Source organism: Orycteropus afer, unplaced genomic scaffold (assembly GCF_000298275.1).
Source record: "Orycteropus afer afer isolate SDZICR_OR568_19922 unplaced genomic scaffold, OryAfe1.0 scaffold00114, whole genome shotgun sequence".
NCBI classification, from domain to species: domain Eukaryota; kingdom Metazoa; phylum Chordata; class Mammalia; order Tubulidentata; family Orycteropodidae; genus Orycteropus; species Orycteropus afer.
The window spans coordinates 9,582,375-9,603,413 of NW_006921701.1; the positions used below are offsets into that span (position 1 = coordinate 9,582,375).

Below are 21,039 nucleotides of genomic sequence, written 5' to 3' on the forward strand. Positions count from 1 at the left end.
TGATAAGGTGACCAGTCCCTCCTTCCAGCAAGGAGGGGGGCAGGAAAGGGCCAAGTGGGGTGATCAAACAGAGTGTCCCATTTCCTTCCTGTCTCATTTCTGTCAAAGATAGTTTGACAAGCATAAAATGAATGTCTCGGGTAGTGATGGCAGTCTTGGGTGCAGTTCTATCAGGTGGGCAAGGAGGGGCTGAGAAATGTGTATGTGTGAGATGATGGGTGGGTTCCACCTACCGTCCACGGTGACTTGGCAGGAGCACTCAGCCTGGCCGGCACTGTTCTTGGCCACACACTTGTACAAGCCTCTATCCTCAGGCAGAGCCTTCTCGATGGAGACAGAACATAATGAGCCTGGGAAGGGAGAAAAAATTAAATTGTTGAGTGGACCAGGAATGAGGCACCCTGGCTTATGGAGCATGGCAGGAGAGTGCTACTCACATGGCAGCCTTGTGGCAATCAAGCCCCTTCCCCACCAAAGCCAGGGCACTATCTGTTGATAGCCTACATCCAAAGTAACAGATCCCTCCTGATGCCCTCCCCTCCAGACAGCCTTCTTATGGGGATGTGATGGAAAGGTACAGAAGAAGGGAGAGAAATAGCCTCTGCCTTTGTGGAGCATTGATACAATGGAGGGAGACAATACACAGGACCCACATTCAGATGTCCCAGGAGAGACAAAGAGCCGGGCACAGGTTTACAGATCCGTGTCAGGCACAGTGGCAGGTGAGAAGGCTCTGCCCAGCTTACAGCAATGACTCTGGGAATGCTTCTTACAAATGGGAGCTTTGAGCAAAGAGGTGGGTTGGGAAGGGCAGGAACCCTTGTTCAGCAGGGCAATGGCCTGCGGGAAGATCTCTTTGGAGGAGAAGGTGACATATAGCCTGGGAACCTAGAGCTGGATTTTCAAGAAGGGTGTATGAGCTGAAAAATCATGGCAAGGAGGGGCAATGGGCCAGACACCTTGGGGCTGCCCGCCTTCTGTGTAGGGTCTCCTAGTCACCTCAGAGAGGGTTAGAACTCTCATGTGGATCTACCCTGGGCTCAGCACACTTTTTCTGGCCTGGCTAGGGGAAGAGTCAGGCTATGCATGCATAGGAACCTGCGCCTGCTCCTTGCCCATCCCAGCTCCTTATCCTATAGCTGGCTACTTCTCCTCTGAGGCCCCCTTGGGGGCTTCTGGTCAGGGTGTGAAGAGACCCCCACAGGGCACATTGCTACTGGGTAAGGCAAGAGGTCAGCAGTCTCCTAGTTCCTGCCTTCAGATGCACAAACAAGCCAACACCTGGCGTCCTGCCCAAAGCTGCCCCTATTGTCAGGGCAGCAGTCCATAACAACAGGAGGAGGGGATCTCCAGAGAGCCAGAGCCACGTGCATCCTGCTGTTTGGAGCCACTGGTTTCAGTCAACCTCACCCTCCCACCCCCAACCCCACCTCACATGAGTCAATAACACTGGAGGCAGAGCTGTGTGCATGACAGGTGTGCGTGTGGGAGCAGCATGACCAGAAGAGAAGGGGTTGGACCCATTCCCAAAAGGGCCTTCTAATCTCAAAAAGCACACACTCACTGCCACTTGTCCTCCCTCAGACAGATCACAGACTCAATCAACAAACACACGAGATATTAAAAAAAGGAAGGATGCTATTAGTTCTGCCAGAGAGCCTCACTAAGGTGAAAGAGAAAGTAAAAGTGTAATAGTTCTTTTTACTCTTTGGCACCTGGGTAATGTTTTAAACAGGGAAACCCTAGTCCTACAAACCACCTGGGGCCCCTTCTCCCCACTCTGACACTCTTTACTATCTCTCATGTAAGATCCTAGGGAGCTCTGATGGCACTGTGGTGAAAGCATTGGGCTGCTAACCAAAAAGTCAGCAGTTCGAACCCATCAGCTGATCTGTGGGAGAAAGTTGAGGCAGTCTGCTTCTATGAGGATTCATGGCCTTGGAAATTCTTTGGGGCAGTTCTACTCTGTCCTATAGGGTTGCTATGAGTCAGAATCGACTGGAGGGCAGTGGACTTGGTTTGGTTTTGTATATAGATCCTATTCCCTAGACATGGTGTCCTTTTAAAGATCTACCTATGCAGGATCAACTGACAACAGCAACTAGAAAGGTTACAAAGAAAGCTTAGGGGGCAGTGAGTTTATATTAATGCAGGAGGAACAACTTGGAAAAGAACGGTGAGAATGGTTGCACAACTTAAAGAATGTAATCAGTGTCCCTGAATTATACTTGTGCAAATTGTGAAACTGGTGCATGTTTTGCTGTATATATTCTCAACAACAGCAGAAGACCCTACTCCTCAAGGAAAGGCCTCACTGTGTTCCCCTGTGGGAGTGGGCCATGGGTCAGGGTCTTTCCCACTGTGGTGAGGTAAAGACATTTGCAAACACTGTATCAGAAAGGATTCAGGTTGAGTTTTTAGGTAGTTTGTCACAAGAGTGACAGCTTGGGCAGGGAATAGGGGAGTAAGGATAATTATCTTCTAGGGAAAGAATCTCCATCCACCTGGGAGGGCAGTTGGATGGTGAGAAGATTTCAGTCCCCCAAACTCAAGACTTAGAGGAAACTGACCTCTTCTTGCACCTTTTCCTCAAAATGGGTCTACGACTCTGGGAGCAGATATCCTACTCCCAACAAACATCCTATCCAACCTTTATTTTCTTTTAGTTTCAGTCTCCCAGTTGCCTTTAGCCTTAAACCAAAGTGGCAAAACTGCAAAGACAGCAATGAGGCCACTAGAAATGGATCATTTGGAACCTAGCACCCCAGCTCACCCAGTCAAGGGGCCAGCAGCAGAGCAGGCAGCTTTTTCACTGTCCACAGCCAAGACCCCTGGCCATATGCGTGGGCTGGGGGAGGGGCCCCCAGGCAGGCTTGGAGGCTCAGCTACCCCAGATGAAGAATCTGGCATTTCCTGTGGGATAGCTCATTCCTGACCTCCAGAAGAAAAAACGTTTCCCAGCAAATTTTTTTTTTTTTTTTTTTTTTTTGAGAAGCCTCAGCTTGGTGGGGAATTTTGAGAGGGAGATGCTGGGGGATGGGAGAGGTCGCAACAGAACAAGAACCTAATGAATGGCTTAACTAGAACCTTCCCTGTGAGAGCCCCTCAGGGCCACGGAATAAGTGCTCCCAGGTCTGGAGTCTTCCCTATCTTCCTTCTTTCCTGAGTGTGTGGGGAGAGGGCAGGAAGGGGATGTAGGTGGTGGGAGGTAGCAACTTGAACCCCTGGAGGCTCTGTTCTGAGGCTGCCCTTTGTCAGCAGACCTTCCTGACTCGGTCCACCTGGCAGGCCCAGGCCTACAGTGTGGTCACCTCCTCAGGATGGTGTCTTCTGTGTCCCTTCCAAAACCCCCAGCCCTAGTTGGTCCACTTCAGTGCTCCCAAGCCGCCCTGAGGTAATCTTTACCAAAGCACTTCTCACAAGGCCATTGCTGCATTATATGCTGTCTCCCACACTCACTCTCTAGGGGCAGTGACCATGCCTGTTAGAATGAATGTTTTTCCTGAGCCTGGAATGCAGTCGCAGTAAAATAAATATTTGCTATTCTGAGACTGACAATGGTCCATTTCTGTAGCAGGTGATCTGGTAGAACGTATGCAAGAAAAGGTCATGAACACTTAATCAAATACAACCTACTGTTAGAAGAGATAATATAATTTCTAAAAGGAAAAAGAATTTCTAGTTCACTGGTTCTTTAAGTGGATTATGCTTATGACTACTGGGGTTAGAAAAGTACCTCGCACATAGTAAGTGCTGCAGATGAATTTATACAGGTTTTGAAAAATCCTTCACAAGATTCCACCCTGAAGGCAATTAAAGATGAATCATCACTTAACAACAACAACAAAAATGGATTCTTGTGATTAAATTGTGAGGCATGTTTTGTCATGGAGAGGAGCCTGAGCTGGCCTAGAGACAGGAAATGAGGCGTAAAGATAAAAGCTCCTCTCGGAATAACAGAATCCTAGTGTCAATGAGCTCTCCTTGGCTCAGGTAACAACTTGATCCCACCCCACGGCCAAAGTTCAGGAGCCTGAGACATCCACATGGTAGGTCTATGGGGTCTAGGTGCCTGTCCCCAGAGGGCAGGGGAGCCCCAGCCTGTGGTACTTAGAGCACCATCCACTCTGCAGCTAGGGAAAGATGTAGGAAGAGGATGGACACCTCCACATGCCTGTCTGTCTTGCCAAGAACTAACAGTCAATGCTAGTTGACTGCAATCACATCTTTTCTCCTGATCTCTTCGGTGCTCAGTGGAAGTGATGTTGTTCTGGTTTAGGAAGCCTGCAGGCTATGAACCCTGCTCAAACTACAGACATGAGCTAAGTGGCCCAGAAACCTAGCAGGAGGTGCACACATTGATGTGGGCAGAGGAGAGCACATGAGTTTCTCTCTGAAGGAAGTGAATCTTGATTTTAGAAGAGGTGACATCACAGGGCTCAGTGAAGCAAGAAAGGTTCCAAGTCAAGGAGGCAGCCCATCAAGAAGCTGGGGCAGGGGAGGTGGGTGCTGGATGGAGTACTTCATCTTCCTCTACTACAAACTACCTCAAACCACCAGCTTCCAGCTTCCTTATTTTCACCAATTGTATCACTGTGACCCCAGTCACCCAGATGCTCCATCCTCTTCTTTCCCTACCCACTTCCAAACCCCTTCCAAGGATAATTCTATTCTTTCTTCTTAAACTGTGTTCTTAAACCTTTAAGTCTGAGCCTTACCACCTTTCTCCCTGACTTCTTCAGTAGCCTTCTTACTGATCTCTTGGATACGGACTCAATCAAAATCCTAAAACCCAGCTTTGTGTACCCGGCTCCCCACTGTCTTCAGAACTGAATTCCAGAGGATGATATATGATAAACTCAGGACCATGCCTTCCTTTCAAGCTCAGCTGGCTTGTTTCTATGTCCCAGAAAGTGCTGTGAGCAGGTCCACTTTTGGTGCTGCTGACCTCCTGCCTAGAAAGCCTATACCCTCCCTCTTCCCTGCTGGTCTAAGTGCCTGGCCTGCCTTCAAGTTCAGATCAAGGCCTGGCTCTTTTCACCACCAGCCTTTCCCAATGGCCCCAGCACTGAGCTCTCTCTTACTTGCATAGCCCATCCTGATACCACTTGGCTTGTATAGTGTTATCACTGTGAGGATGTGTCCTCTCTTTCCAAATCTATGGAGAGAAGATCTCTCACTCTAAAAATGCCCTATAACCTGCAAAGGGACTGCTGAAGTGGCAACTGATAAGGCCTAATGATAGGCTTTCTGCTGGTACTCCTGTGTGAAGACTGGGTGAGTAGTGAAGCTATAGAGAAGGTGACAGACAGAAGGTGGGGCTGGGATTTTGAGGCAAGTCACTCTTCCCTAGTGTGGCAAGAATGGATAGGCTCATTTCAAGGTTGGCTTCTTCCACTGTATTGAAAATACCAGACAGTTGGTGAAGGAGGGGCACCCCAGTCTTCTAAACTTTTGACAGCTGTGAACAATGTTGAGAAGTTAGTAGCCATTAGCTTTTGCTTTTGATAGACAATGCTTTTTAGGACTTATCATTAAAGGTTGCTCAGCTGCCTCCAGTCTTCTGACATACCAATAAGGTTGCATTAGGGCACAGTGGTTCAGGTGCAGGAACTCCGCCTGTATTCAAGTCCCAGCTCTGCTGCTTATGACTTGTGCAACCTTGAGCACAGTTCTTCTCTGTTAAATTGGCATCAGAGCAGTTGTGAGGACTAAATGAGTGGGAAAGGTAAGATGCCAAGGACACTGTCTGGCAGACAGCATTCAATAGAATACAAACTATTCTTATGTCTAAAATGAGATTTAAAATTAATTTAGAATCTTTTCTAAAGTATGATTTGGGGCTGCCTCATGAATCTCTTCTGGTCCCTTTCCATTCTCATCACTTCTTGTGATGGCCTTTCTTTTAATCATTTCTTTTTCCTTTGCTTCGAACCTAAGCTATCTCTTTCAGATGGTTTTCATGTGAGACAATGCTGAAGCAGCTGGGGTCTTTATGCTGTTTAGTCCTCAGAGAACAGCAGATAAAACAAGTCTATGGCACTCTGGGCATGAGTAGCCAGACCTCAGTTAGCTCAGGTGTGCTTTGGTCTGGGGTCTGCCTTACATTGCTAAGTTGAGTGGATTATTTTAAGTGGCCATTCGTGGCTCTGGGTTTAAAACCCATGTAAGGTCCCAGAGCAGCTGCTCAGCTTTGAGCATTGCCCTCCAGCTGTCTCCCTGAGTTGGTGCCACCATAGACCTCACTTTGTGCAAGCCTGTTGGATTGCACATGTTCCAAGGATGGCAGTGTCCACCCTTTGTCTTGTCTGGAGAGACCGTCATGGGGTAACTTGGGAAATGCTTCCAGGCAAGCTTTCAGATCAGTTTTCCCAAATGGAAAGGCCACACAAAGAGTGACAGAGCAGGCTGTGACATCCACTCCTGTGCCCATCTGTGTGTGGACCTCAGGGAGGCAGAGCTAGTAGAGTTAGGGAATGGATGGGATGACTTCTGGAAGACCTGACCAATCTGGGGCCATCCCATAAACAAGTTACTGTGTCAACACATTAGCAAAAAATAATGTATTTTTCTCTCTCCTGGACAATTTCCCCTTCACTCCTTCAGCATTTAGAATCAAAAGGCTCAGCTATGCCAGATTTGCTGAGGTGCAGAGTGAAGACAGAAACTTCACTGTGAGCTAACTGTTGTCTTCAAAGACTTCATTCCACTATTTAAGAGGAAAGAAGGACTCAAGGGACGAGGGAGGGTCTGGAAGGGAAGGAGTGAGTGCACCGTGGAAGAATGAGGGATTCTGACGTCTCAGTTGGTTTGGACTAGAGCAGGACCTGTCCATTCCTGTTTCACAGGGCCACACTCTGCCCACCAAGGGTAAAGCTTCTTGGTACCCTGCTGTCCAGAGCCATCAGCATCAGCTTCAAGCTGAGGCAGGACTCTCTTCTAGCTTTGGTGATCTTGTTCCATGTTGGCCACCAGAGTGTGGTGTTGAATGTCTGCCAGCCTGGGAGCACCCCCCAGGCTGGGATTTACAAAAACACTTTAAATCAAATTGAAGGTCCAGGGAAAATACCCCTTCCACTCCCCCACTTCTTCTCCAGGTATAAACTGGCCCATCTGAGAACTCCAGATCCCAAAAGGCCACAGACGGCAGGATCTAGAGCCCCCCTTCTTCTTCCCACCACCTAAGAATGTGAAATACCAACAAACAAAAGTCTCATCCAAATTAGGAAGCAAGTAGCTCTGTCTGCCTGTATGTGAGAGCATTAGGGGCTGTTTTGAGTTTTTGGCTTCCTCTCCAGGTCTCACCAAACTCACAGTGTTATCAAGATTTAAATTACTGTTGACCCCAAATCACAGTCCCATGCTATCCCATCACTGCTCACCCTCAGTGCCCGGCAGTTTCCAAGCCTGCAAACAGAGTTGTCCTTGCAAACAGATGCCAAGACCTGGACTTGTGCCACCAGGACCAGACTCCTGCCTCCCCCCACCCCCAGTAATGGATCATATATCTAAGGCCCCAGGGGGTACCTATTCTGTGGGTGAAGGGTGAACATGAGCTGTGCTTGCCAAGACCAAGGCTCCATAAGCTGACAAGTCCCCTTCCTCCCCGTCCCTTGCCCTCATTTACCTTCTTGGGAGAGGATGATGAACTTGGTGGTCTTGAGAGTCTTTCCATTCAGTGTCCAGGTGATGGTGGCTGGTGGGTCAGAGGACACCTGACACTGGAGTAGCAGCTTCTTGCCCTCTGCCACATGGACATCTTGTAGCTTCTCCTTGAAGGTTGGAGGTGTCCCTTGGCTTTCTGATCTTTTTTCATTATCTGGGACTCCTGCATGCCCCTTCTTGCAGTTCACATCATTTTTAACCTCCTCCTTGCATTCTCCTTTCCCAGCTGGTATTGGGGTCTCAGCTGGCTTGGCATTGCCTAGAGGTTTCAGGGTCTCAACAGGCTTGGCATTGCCCATAGGTTTCAGGGTCTCAGCAGGCTTGGCATTGCCTATGGGTTTTAGGGTCTCGGCTGGCTTGGCATTGCTTACAGGTTTCAGGGTCTCAGCTGGTTTGGCGTTGCCGACAGGTTTCAGAGTCTCGGCTGGCTTGAGGTTGCCCACAGGTTTCAGGGTCTCTGATGGCTTGGCGTTGCCCACAGGTTTCAGGATCTCAGCTGGCTTGAGGTTGCCCACAGGTTTCAGGGTCTCGGCTGGTTTGGCATTGGCCACAGGCTTCAGGGTCTCACCTGGCTTGGCATTGGCCACAGGCTTCAGGGTCTCACCTGGCTTGGCATTGGCCATAGGCTTCAGGGTCTCTGCGGGTTTGACATTGCCCACAGGTTTCAGGGTCTCTGCTGGTTTGACATTGCCCACAGGTTTCAGGGTCTCTGCTGGCTTGGCATTGCCCACAGGTTTCAGGGTCTCGGCTGGCTTGGTGTTACCCATGGGTTTCAGGGACTCTGAAGGCTGTGCATTGCTCACTGCCTTGGGGCTCTCCACTCCTTTGGCATTCAAGGTTTCAGCACTGGTATTACCATTCTCTGCTGGTAACTTCTTCTTGCTGCCCAGTACTGAACGGAAATCTGGGGTGGTAGATTTTGGAGGTGGCACCTTCTCAGGCACTGGGGTCTTGGATGTCCCCTTCTTGGCCAGGACTGAGCGGAAGTCCACCTGCTGGGGGCTATGCACCTTCCTCTCTTCCTCTGACACAGTCTTTGGCTTCACTTGCCGCTGCAGGTTGGCGCGGAAATCCATCTGCTCAGCTGGGATCTCCTTCAGGTCGTCTTCTGACAAGGTCCTGGTGCTTACCTTCTTCCCCAGGAGGTCACGAAAGTCCAGCTGCTCCACCTCCTGCTGGCGAATCGCCTCCTCAGTGTGTTGCCGTGTCTCCACACGCCTCTTCAGCACTCCCCTCACGTCCTCACTGTCTTCCTCCTCTGGCCAACCCTGCCCTCTGGATGGCCAGCTGGGTCTCAGGGTTCCATAGCGATCACCACCACCACCACCATCAGCACCAACTCCTCCACCACAGAGGCCCTCACAGCTGGAAGGCTCCCTCCCCCTGTAACCAGTGAAGGGAAAAAGGAAAGTAGCAGGAGGAAAAGGGGCTGGGTAAGACAGAGACGTCAAGGGAGAACAAATCCCTGAGGGTGGGAGGGTAGAGAGGAGAGGGGAGAGGAGGTGGGGGCTGGCCAGGCTGTGTTTATAGAAGGGAACATTGGTGAGAGGAGCTCGCTTGTTTAGTTGGGTTATTACATCGGTAATGACTTCAGTAGCCTTATAAGGGTGTGTGCAAAAAAAAAAAAAAAATTCACCCCCCCCTCCTCTGCTCCCTCCCTTATTCCCCTTCCAATCTCTCCCTCTTGGCTCTGGCAGCCTCTGGCTGGAGGATACAAACAATCTGGGGCTGTGAGGCTGGGTTTTCAGGGGCCAGGAGGAAGAAGCATGGTCAGGGAAAGGTGGATGGGTGGGTGGGTGGTAGAGTGGGCCTCACGGAGCACTCACCTTGAAGGGGCTCTGGCAGGGCTGGTCTGTAGCATCAGTGACACCTGGCAACTGCATTCACCAACCCGGTTCCTGTAGAATTCAAGGCATCAATGAAGATCAAGAAGCTCTCTGGGCAAGAAGCCTATTCAGCCTAGGGGCAAGGCCAGCGTGGACTTGGCCACAGGCTGGCTGGCCACCAGGGAAGGCAGGAGATCACAGGCTCAGTTTGACTCCAACACTTCTACTACAGACTTAGATTTAGGATAGGGCCTTCTCACCTTTTGGTCACGCTTTGTTTTCTTAACTCTTGTTTAAAATGAAAAGAAAAAAGAATCTTTTGGATAACAGTTAAGACTGGCATCCAGAAGTAGGACTGTTTTATCCTTTTTTTTCTGTAAGTATATTGTATTTGACGATAAAAGGATAAAAATAAAAGTGAAACCTGCTGTGACTGTGGTGGAGAGGATGGCCATCCCTGCACAGGATGGGCAGGAAGGCTCTGCCTGTGGGTACCTGGAGTCGCATTTCATGCTCCCTTGATATAGAGGTGGCCACTTCCTTCTCCTGATACTTCCCCTCCTCCTGCTCATGAAACAAAAACTCTCCTACTCCCACCCCATCCATCTGCTGATGCCCTTAGTTCAGAGCTTTTTGTATCAAAAACCTAACAAGTGTCTCCTTACATGGGTAACCCTTTTTCTTCTTCTTTCAGGTGGGGTGGACCCCAGATTCTTCATGTCTGTGAAACCCTTCCACCGTGGGGTGTGCGTAGCTCAGGCCCCCTCCACTCAAGGGAGGGGCTGCACCAAGGGGCTTGGACTAGCAGCAGATCATCCCTCCAGCCCCACAAGGCTGCCACCTGGTGGTGTGTCAGAGCTCTGACAGAATGAGGGACGGTAAAGGTGTTCAAGAGCCAGGGGACTCTTCAAGATAATAATGACTGCATTGCTTTATGGCACCCTCCATCTCTCATACACATTATTTTAAAACATTATTGTTCTTGCTTCTCCCAACATTTCAGGGAGGTACAGAGCACAATTGTGGCCATTCTAAAGAGAAGGAAAGGAAGTCTAGGGTTTTTGTGGAGCAGTGCTGTCACTATCAGGGTCTTAGAACATCAGGGTTCACACTCACTCCCTGGGACTGGGGTGTCTTATTAGCACTGCCAGGGCCAATCTATGGCTCTGATTCAACTACAGATGTGTCAAGCTCTGTGATACAGTCCTTACATGATCCACCTCACTTAATTTGTGACAAGTCTGCAAGATAGGGGTTAATTCCATTTTTATATGTAAGAAGAACGACGTTTTCAAAGGTTAAGGAAGTTGCCTCAGCTCAGAGCTAACTAGTAGGAGAAGGGATTAGGATAGAGGTCTACCCCAATCCAAATTCTGTGACTTTCCCACCCCATCATACAATGTTCATTAGTATAAATCTATTCTGGGATATATGTGTGTATCTATGCATGTCTATGTGTATATGTCTATGTTAGTCATAAGCACATATACACACATATGTGGGGTCTACATGGCAGGCATGTAAATCATAGCCACATGAACAGACCTCAATTTAAAGGGCCTCCCTTCCAATGGAGGTCCAACTCTGGTCAGATGCTAGCAGGCCATGGCATGGCAGACAATTCATCTGTCTAAGGGATTGCCTGCAGTCCATTTGAAGCAAGGACAGGTTGCTGTTTGCCACCTCTCACCTGACAGGACACCCTCCTTTATTATCCCTCTTCCCGGAGCCCTCATGCTGCCCCAAACCAAACCAAACCCACTGTCTTCAAGTCGGATCCGACTCCGAGAGACCCCTCCTTGGGTTTCAGAGGCAGTATCACTATGGAAGTAGATTGCCCAACCTTCCTTCTGAGCAGTTGTTGGTGGGTTTGAACCACCAGCCTTCTGATTAGCAGTCAAGGGCCTTAGGCACTCTGCTACTAGGCCCTGGGAAGGCTAAAAGGCCCTTAGAGCTCCCTGAGAACTCAGTATTCACACTTAGCAAGTTTATGGAGTGTGGGTCAATTTGTAGGATACCCATGGGAGGCCATTTTGGGGCTGAGGCTCAGCCCCCTGGTCCCGTTTCTGCCAAGCTGCGGATGGTGTGGGGCAGGAGGACAAGACATTTAAGGGCTGTATCTTCTGGTAACTCTTTTGTGTTCTATGACATCCCCTCATAGAACACAGCCCAGACACAAAAGTTAGGAGAGATACTGACCTGGTAGCACTGTTTTATCCCCAGCAAAGTCTCAGAGGCATTTAATGGTGGGGAGTCACAACCCTTGAGCTGGAATAAGCTATATCTCTCCTTGGGGGAAACAGGTAAGGGCTTCTGGTGTTTTCTATTACCTGCTCTCAAGGAGAGACACACAGATAAGGAATAGCCCAGCAAGACCTTCTGCTCAAGCTGCCCCTAGGCCTCACCCTGAGGCCCTCAAGGCAGTCTGAGGGGCCAGAATAAAGGTGAAGAACTTGGGAACTATGACTGGCCCACTAACTAGATCATCCTTAGGGGTCAATTAAAACTGAACCAAACCTGTTACCTTAGACTTGTGTCATAGAGTCCATTCTGACCCTATAGGACAGAGTAGAACTGTCCCATAGAGTTTCTAGGGCTGTAAATCTTCATGGAAGCAGACCACTCCACCTTTCTCCCAAGGAGTGGCTGGTGGGTTTGACCTGTTGGTTAGCAGACGGATGCTTTAACCACTATACCACCAGAGATCCCTGGGGGGTGATTACTCCAAAAAACCCATGGCCATCGAGTCAGATCTGACTCATGGCGATTCCCATTGGGTTTCCAGGGTGGTAAATCTTTACAGAAGTAGATTGCCCTGTCTTCCTCTCAGGGAGCAGCTGGTGGGTTTGAACCTGCAACCTTTTCGTTAGCAGTCAAATGCCTTAGGCACTGCACTACCAGAACTCCTTTGGAAGGTGACTAGGAGGTAACTATTTCTACAACCATAAATTTAGGTCTCCACTGGGCCTTTAAGATGATTTATAGGTTAATTTAGAGCCTTCAAAGGTCAGAGACCCACTGTCAGATAAACTAACCAGTAGGACCAGCCTCTTGGGGCCATCCTTGGCATCCGTGAACACCCAGTTACAAAATGAAGCCTGGGATGAGGATGAGGTTCCCCGGCCCAGGCGCTTCCTCAGGATATGGGATAAGATGTGCCTTTTACAACCTAATAGAGCCCTTTTTTTGCCCCAGATTCCTAAGCCCTAAATATGCCCACTCTTTGGTTACAAAGCCTTGGACCTCATCCCACTCTGAATCATTCACCTCTGGAATGAATTTTATATGAAAAATTAGTTTAAAGAACTAATTTCCTGGCAAGTGTCATCAATCTTTTAAATATTTTGGAATTCAACATTTCCCTTTAGTTCAGGAGATGAGAGCTGGGAAGGGAGGAGAGGTGAAAACTCTCTACCCACACCTACCCCACAACTTTAGAGGGACAGGACCTGTGCTCTTCTGCCCTCCTCCCAGCCCTCCAGGCATCCTCCTTGAAAGGCATTCTGCCTTGAGTCTAGGTCTGACTTATGTCAAGATGAGAAAAGCTAGAGGAGAACAAGGTCCCTGGCAGGCCTGGCACACACTCCCCAGGAGAACTTTCCACTGACTTGCTCCTTCTCAGCTGGGGACTAAGCCAAGGCCAGGGTAACAGCCTCACAAAGGAATGAAGAGGCTGGACTTTGGGGAGGGTAAAGAGGAAACTCAGCATGATTTCCCAGGTTCCTCAAGTTCCCAGTGCGCTTGACAGAAACTCCCCATGCTAGGCTTCAAGGAATGGAAGGACATAATGGAAAGCTGGTTCTTCGAGCCTGTACTCTGCTGCTTGCCTTTGGGTGGCCATGAAGAAGTCCATGACCCTGAGACCTTGGTGTCCCCCATTATTAAATGAGGAGGAGGTTAGATAGCTTCTAAGGTCCCTTCCAGCTGGGACAGTCTCTGTTTTATGACTGTCCTTGGCTGGCCCCAGACAGTCTGCCTGCTGGCCTCCCAGTGCAGACCTCCACTCAGTCCTGGCTCTCTTCCCACAGCCCTTTGCTTTGCTCTTCCCGATCCAGCATGTCCTCAACAGCAAAACCTTTTCTCACTCACCAAGCCTCACCCTGTCCTTTTTACCTCTCAAAATTCCACTAAAAGCTTGTCTTTTCTAGGATGTCTGTCTTGATTAACATGAGTATGGGCTCAAAGCACTACTACTTCTATGCAGAAAAACTCACCATCAAATATCTCCACATATAATCACTTCCTATTATTTGCCCTAGCCTTTGGGAGTAAGAAAGGAGCTCTGAGGGTGTAGTGGTTAAGGCAACTGGCTGCTAACCAGAAGATCATTGATTGGAACCCACTAGCTGCTCAGCAGAAGAAAGATTTGGTAGTCTGTTTCTGGAAAGATTTACAGCCTTGGAAACCCAATGGGAGTCGTTATGAGTCAGAGTTGACTTGATGGCAGTGAGTTTGGTTTTTGGTTTGGAGTGAAGTAAGAGGATTAGTCTCTCTATTCTGGTAGCAGATTTGCCTTCGTGATAATAACCACTTCAGGCATAAGGCAAAGGTGGTTGATGTGTTCTGAGCATACTACTCATGGTAGTAGGAGGACCAGTCAGCCTAGAACCATCTCATCAACTGCCCACAGATGTGTCACTGAGTTCTGTCAAAATCCATCGAGCCCTGCCTGGGTCAGCAAAATTGCCTAGAAGACCTGTACACTCCTAGGAAATAACAAATGGCTATTTTTTAAAATCACTAAGAACTAAGTACTGGGGAGAGTCCTTGGGTGGCACAGATGGTTAAACTCTGGGCTATTAACTGAAAGGTTGGTAGATTGAACCCACCCAGAGGCACTTCAGGAGAAAGACCGGTGATATACTTCTGAAAGGTCATACCTTGGAAACCCCGTGGAGTACAGTTATACTCAACACACATGCAGTTGCCATGAGTTGGAATCCACTCGATGGCAACTATTTTTTCTTTTAAGTAGTGAGGTGATTTGTTATGTAGTGGGAGTTCATACTCAGAAAGGACCCAAGTAGGTGGAATACATACTGGGTTTTGCAATTACCAGTGTCTCAAGGCTCCATCGTGTCAGTAGTTTTGGCATGCAACTACAGAGCTATCTGTAGCTCAGAGTCTTGAACATGGATGGGCTCAGTAAAAGGGAATAATTAAGTTCAGGAGAGAAGTCCTTTGAAAAGTAGCCAGACACCCAAGCCAGGACAGTCCAGCCATCCCCAGGAGGAAGCACAACCATGTGCAGGGTCAAGGTGCACACAAGTGCTCTTCTTCAATGCAACTGCCAATCCTAGTACTTGGGTTGGTACTGTTCCCATCAACCCAGGGTCAGCAGAGAATTTTAAAATTTGGAAGGACTGGATCACTTTAATTTAATAAATATCTACCAAGTGCTTACTATAGGTCAGACACTGGTCTGGGCACTGAGAATACAGTAGATGCCTTCATGGAGCTTACCTTCCCAGGTAACCTAAAAAGACCTTAAAAAGGTGAGAAAAAAAGGAATGGAGGTAGTTAACCTTCTTGTGGTAGTTTTAAACTAGCTACACAGTCTTTGATTCTCCTCTTTTCAAGGGGTGGAGCTTAATTCCCCTTCCCTTGAGTGCAGGCTACACTTGGTGACTCACATCTTATGAATATGATGGAAGTGATGCTGTGTGACTTCTGAGAGTAGGTCATTAAAGACATTATAGGTTCTGGCTTATTCTCTCTCCTGGATCACGTGTTCCTGGGAAATCCAGCTGCCATGTCATGAAAACATTGGAGCAGCCCTGTGGCAAGGTCTACATGGCAAGGAGCTGAGGTCTCCTGCCAACAGTCATGTGAATGAGCCACCTTGGAAGCAGATTCTCCAGGTCAGTCAAGTCTTCAGAAACTGCTGCCCTTGTTGACAACCAGATTACACCCTCATTTAAGAACATGAGCTAAGATCAGTCAGCTAAGCTGCTTCTAAATTCTCAACTCACAGAAACTGTGAGATAATAAATATTTGCTGTTTAAAGTGCTAAGTGTTGGAGTAATTTGTTAATGCAACAATAACATCAAAAAATAAAATAAAATAAAATAAAATCCACTGCCATCAAGTTACTTCCAACTCATAGTGACCCCCTTTGGGTTTCCAAGGCAGTAAATCTTTAAGGAAGTAAATTGCCTGGTCTTCTTTCCATGGAGTGGCTGGTGGGTTTGAACCACAAGCCTTCTAACTAGCAGTCAAATGCCTTAGGCACTGTGCCACCAGAGCTCCTTAATGCAACAGTCGATAATAATATATTCCCTCTATCCACCTGCTTTTCCAATATCAATCCATTCTTCCCTCTGTCATATTTTCCCTACTCTAAATAAAAGGGGAACAAAATCCAGCATGAAATAAGATGCAGGACTCTGGGGAACTGAGCTCAGAAGAAAGATGCTCAATAAATGTCTGTTGCACTGAATAAGAAATGAAAGCTGGTCATTGGCATTAGAACTGCACTTTCTTGACCTTGAGGCCCAAGCCCCACATTAGTTTGTGCTTCCTCTGGCTTCTCAGTCCCAGGTTAGGCTAGCTGGGAATTTGGGGGGCTGGGTTAAGGGAAGTTGGCAGGGCATGCAGACTCACTTGAGCAGGATCTCATACTGGCCAGCATGCCAGGGCTGCACGTTCTTTAGAACCAAGGTAAACACATCCTCATTCTGCAGCACCTCAAAGTGGCCACTGTCTTTGGAGAGGGGTTTGCCATCTCGGAGCCAGTGCACGGTGGGAAAGGGGTCACCAGCAATGGCGCAGGACATGAGGACACTCTGGCCCAGGGTGGCTGTAACTGAGCGAGGCTTGCTGATGAACCAGGGCTGGGTGCCATCATGAGGCTCTGGAAATTGGCAAAGGGTAGAGTTAGAGAAGGAAGTCTGGTGGTGCAAAAGTTAAGTGCTCAGATGCTAAGTGAAAAGTCAGTGGTTGGAACATACCAGCTGCTCTGCAGGTGAAAAATCTGGCAATCTATTCCCATAAAGATGAAATCAAAACCAAACCAAACCCACTGCCACCAAGTCGATTTCAACTCATAGCGACCCCCACTGGATTTCCAAGGGTGTAAATCTTTACATAAGTGAATTGCCTCATCTTTGTCCTACAGAGCAGGTTTACCTTGGTTGGTGTGTTTGAACCACCAACTTTCTAATTAGCAGGCAAATACCTTAGGCACTATGCCACCAGTAAGATAACTGCCTATGAAACTCTGTAAGGCTGTTCTAGTCTGTCACTAGGTTGTTATGAGTCAGAATTAACTTGACACCACCTAACAACAAAGGTAGAGAGAGTATCTTTCAGCAGACAATCTCCCCTCAACTCTCATGGGGGTGAAGGGTTGGAAGAGAGCAGGTTACCCATACAATGTTGTTGTTGTTACGTGCTGTTGAGTTGGACTTGACTCATAGTGACCCCTCCTTGGGTTTCTGAGGCAGTATCACTACGGAAGTAGATTACCCCACCTTCCTTCCGAGAGGAGTGGCTGGTGGGTTCAAACCGCCAGCCTTCTGGTTAGCAGTCAAGTGCCTTAGGCACTACATTAAAACAAAAGCTTGTGAGAAATCACTTCTACTGGGTATTCAAACACAGTACTTCCTTTTTGTTGCAAGTCTTTCTTGGTTACATTCTCAGAAGATAATATTAACATGAATTTGCATACCCCAAACAAGAGATAGCAGCAGCTCAGAAGGTACAGGGGACACTGGGCGAGGCTCTAATGGTCTACCTCAGATATACGATTAACCATTGCCACTTTCTATATGTGTGCTTATTTTGTTTCTCTTCTTAAATACAAATTCTGTAGAGGCAAGGACCCCGATAAGCTCATGATTCACCTCAAAGTGCTGTCGCTGCTAAATTGTTGGGAGCATTATAAAATTTCTCTCTTAGCACTCTATGCAGCTCATCATAAATAACCTAGAGAGAGCAGGGACTTACAAAAGGTGGGGAAGGGCAGCCCATTCAGCCAGAGCTTGAAGCATTGACTAGGAAGCTGGCTTTGGAAGCTGGGATGGCACTAGGGGAGCGGAAGGTCCACAGTGGGAACAAAGGAGGCTTACATGGTTTCCTCACCTTCAAGTGGTTTATGGAGAGGCCATGGCAATACACTCACCCCCTAAAGCCCCAGCCCAGCCCAGCAGCTGGTCAGCCTCACCTTGCACCGTGAGCACGGCCTGCGTACGGACTTCTCCAGCGCTGTTCCAGGCCTCACAGGTGTACGTGCCTGTGTCCTCTGGGAACACCTCCTGGATACAAAGGCTGTGCCGAGAACCTTCCTGTTCAAAGTGGAAGTCCTCTGACTCCTGGATCTCTTTCCCATTGTGAAGCCAGATGACCTCAGGGTATGGGTTTCCTGGACCAGGAGGAGAGGGAGTGAGAAAGAGGCAGGGGGACTAGCCAGGGAGGTACTTCCCTGGACCATGTGACAATTCTCCACCTGATACTCTACTAAGTACTGTACTAAACTCTCTATACTTCAGATTCCCCACCTGTAAAATAGAGATTTTTCTCATATTGACCTCATAGGTTTGCTGAGAGGATTAAATGAATTGATACAGCATCCCTTTGTAGCCCATTAGAGTAGCAGCTTAGAAAAGCACCTGGCACAAAGAAAGCACTAGAAAAAATGTTCATTATAATTATTATTTAACAACTACTCTGGGGAAACTAGAAAGAATCCAGAAGTGAAAAACAGGATTTCAGAGATGAAAGAGAAGAACCATGAAATAAGATTTTTAGAATTAGAATTCATAATGTTTGATTATACCAAGAGGTAATGGGAACACTAGGTTCAAGCTGAAAGTACTTTCTGCTCATCACTGCCTCACACAGTGCATCCATATCCATGAAATGGCAACTCACATGACAACTCTCTTGCCAGTTTTCACCACAAAGAAAGCTCAGGTGCCACCCCCCGGAAGAATCAACCAATCAATGTTGTTGCTGCTTGCTGTTAAGTGCTGTCAGTCGGCTCTGACTCACAGCAACCCTATGTACAACAGAAAGAAACAGTGCCCAGTCCGGCGCTATCCTCACAATCCTTGTTATATTTGAGTCCATCATTGCAGCCTCTGTGTCAATCCATCTCATTGAGGGTCTTCCCATTCTTCACTGATGGTCTACTTTACCAAGCATGATGTCCTCTAGGGAATGGACCCTTCTTACAACACAACCCTAGTAGGTGAGACAAAGTCTGGCCATTCTCACTTCCAAGGAGCATTCTGGCTGTACTTCATCCAGGACAGATTTGTTCATTCATCTGGCAGTCCACGGTACTTTCACTATTCTTCTCCAACACCACAATTCAAAAACATCAGCTCTTCTATGGTCTTTCTTATTCATTGTCAAGCTTTCACATGCATGTGAGGCTACTGAAAATGCCATGGCTTGGGTCAGGTTTACCTTAGCCTTCAAAGTGACATCTTTGCTTCTAAATATTTAAAGACATCTTTTGCAGTAGATTTTCCCAGTGCAGTAAGACAGCTGATTTCCTGACTGCTGCTTCCATGGGTGCTGGCTGTGGATCAAAGTAAAATGAAATCTCTGGAAACTTCAATCTTTTCTCCATTTATCATGATGTTGCTTATTGGCCAGTTGTGGGGATCTTCATTTTCCTTATGTTGAGGTGTAATCCATACTGCAGACTGTAGTCTTTAATCTTCATTAGTAAATGCTTTAAGTCATCCTCACTTTCAGCAAGCAAGGTTGTGTCATCTGCCTATTGCAGGTTCTTAATGAGTCTTCCTCCAATCCTCATGCTGCATTCTTCTTCATATAGTTTAGCTTCTCAGATTATTTTCTCAGCACACAGACTGAATAAATATGGTGAAAAGATACAACTCTGACATACACCCTTCCTGATATTAAACCATGCAGTATCCCTTGGCTTTGTTTGAATGACAGCCTCTTGGTCTATGCACAGGTTCCTCACGAGCACAAATAAATCTTCTGGAACTCTCATTCTTCACAATATTATCCATAATTTGTTATGATCCATACAGTCGAATGCCTTTGCATAGTCAATAAAACACAGGTAGACATCTTTCTGGTACTCTTTGCTTTCAGCTAAGATACATCTGACATCAGTAATGATATCCTTGGTTCCACATCCTCTTCTGAATCCAGCTTGCATTTCTAGAAGTTACCTGTTAATATATCACAGCAATCATTTTTGAATTATCTTCAGCAAAATTTTACTTGCATGTGATATTAATGTATTGTTCAATGTTGTTGTTGTTAGGTGCCGTCGAGTTGTCTCTGACTCATAGCAACCCTATGTACAACAGAATGTAACACTACCCAGTCCTTTACCAGCTTCATAATTCTTGCTACACCTGAGCCCATCATTGCAGCCACTGTGTCAATCCATCTTATTGAGGGCCTTCCCCTTTTTCATTGACCCTCCACTTTACCAAGCATGATATCCTTCTCTAGGGAACAGTTCCTTCTGACATGACCACAGTAGGTGAGACGAAGTCTAGCCATTCTTGCTTCCAAGGAGCATTCCTGCTGTACTTCTTCCAGAACAGATTTGTTAGTTCTTTTAGCAGTCCATGGTACTTTCAGCATTCTTCACTAACACAACAACTCAAAAGCTTCCACTCTTCTTTGGTCGTCCTTATTCATTGTCCAGCTCTCACATGCATATGAGGCGATTGAAAATACTATGGCTTGGGTTAGGCACACCTTAGTCTTCAAGGAGACGCCTTTGCTCTTCAGCATTTGAAAATGGTCTTTTGCAGCAGATTTGCCCAATGCAATACGTCTTCTGATGCCCTGACTGCTGCTTCCATTGGTGTTGATTGTAGAACCAAGTAATATGAATCTTTGACAACTTCAATCTTTTCTCCATTTATCACGATGCTGCTTATTGGTTTAGTTGTGAGGATTTTTGTGTTCTTTATATTGAGGTGTAATCCATACTGCAGACTGTAGACTTCAATCTTCATCAGTAAGTGGATTAAGTTATCCTCATTTTAAGCAAAGTTGTGTCATTTGCATATCGCAGGTTGTTAATGACTCTTCCACCAATGCTGATGCCACATTCTTCTTCATATAGTCCAGATTCTCTGATTATTTGCTCAGCATACAGATTGAATAAGTATGGTGAAAGGATACAACCCTGATGCTCCCTTCCTGATTTTAAACCACGCAGTATCTCCTTGTTCTGTTTGAACGACAGCCTCCTGGTCTATGTACAGGTTACTGAGAAGTACAATTAACTGTTCTGGAATTCCCATTCTTTTCAATGTTATCCATAACTTGTTACGATCCATACAATTGAATGCTTTTGCATAGTCAATAAAACACAAATAAACATCTTTCTGGTATTCTTTGTTCTGAGCCAAGATCCACGTGACATCTGCAATGATATCCCTTATTCTAGGTCCTCTTCTGAATCCAGCCTGCATTTCTGGAAGTTCTCTGTCAATATATTGCTACAACCATTTTTGAATTATCTTCAGTAAGATTTTACTTGCATGCAATATTAATGATATTGTTTGATAATTTCCACATTCTGTGGGATCACCTTTCTTT

The 21,039-nt window shown here is 47.1% G+C and overlaps 1 protein-coding gene across 1 annotated transcript in view; it reads right to left on the reverse strand.

The window, feature by feature from the left end:
- MYLK (myosin light chain kinase) overlaps positions 1-21,039 on the reverse strand; it is a 194,351-nt gene that overhangs the window by 98,040 nt on the left and 75,272 nt on the right. Inside the window, exons 11-16 of the mRNA XM_042781400.1 lie at positions 17,657-17,854; positions 16,096-16,345; positions 9,492-9,563; positions 8,429-9,048; positions 7,628-7,996; positions 234-350 (exon numbers count right to left, since the gene is read on the reverse strand). Coding sequence (XP_042637334.1) covers positions 234-350; positions 7,628-7,996; positions 8,429-9,048; positions 9,492-9,563; positions 16,096-16,345; positions 17,657-17,854 — 1,626 coding nt within the window. The remainder of the gene's footprint in view (positions 1-233; positions 351-7,627; positions 7,997-8,428; positions 9,049-9,491; positions 9,564-16,095; positions 16,346-17,656; positions 17,855-21,039) is intronic.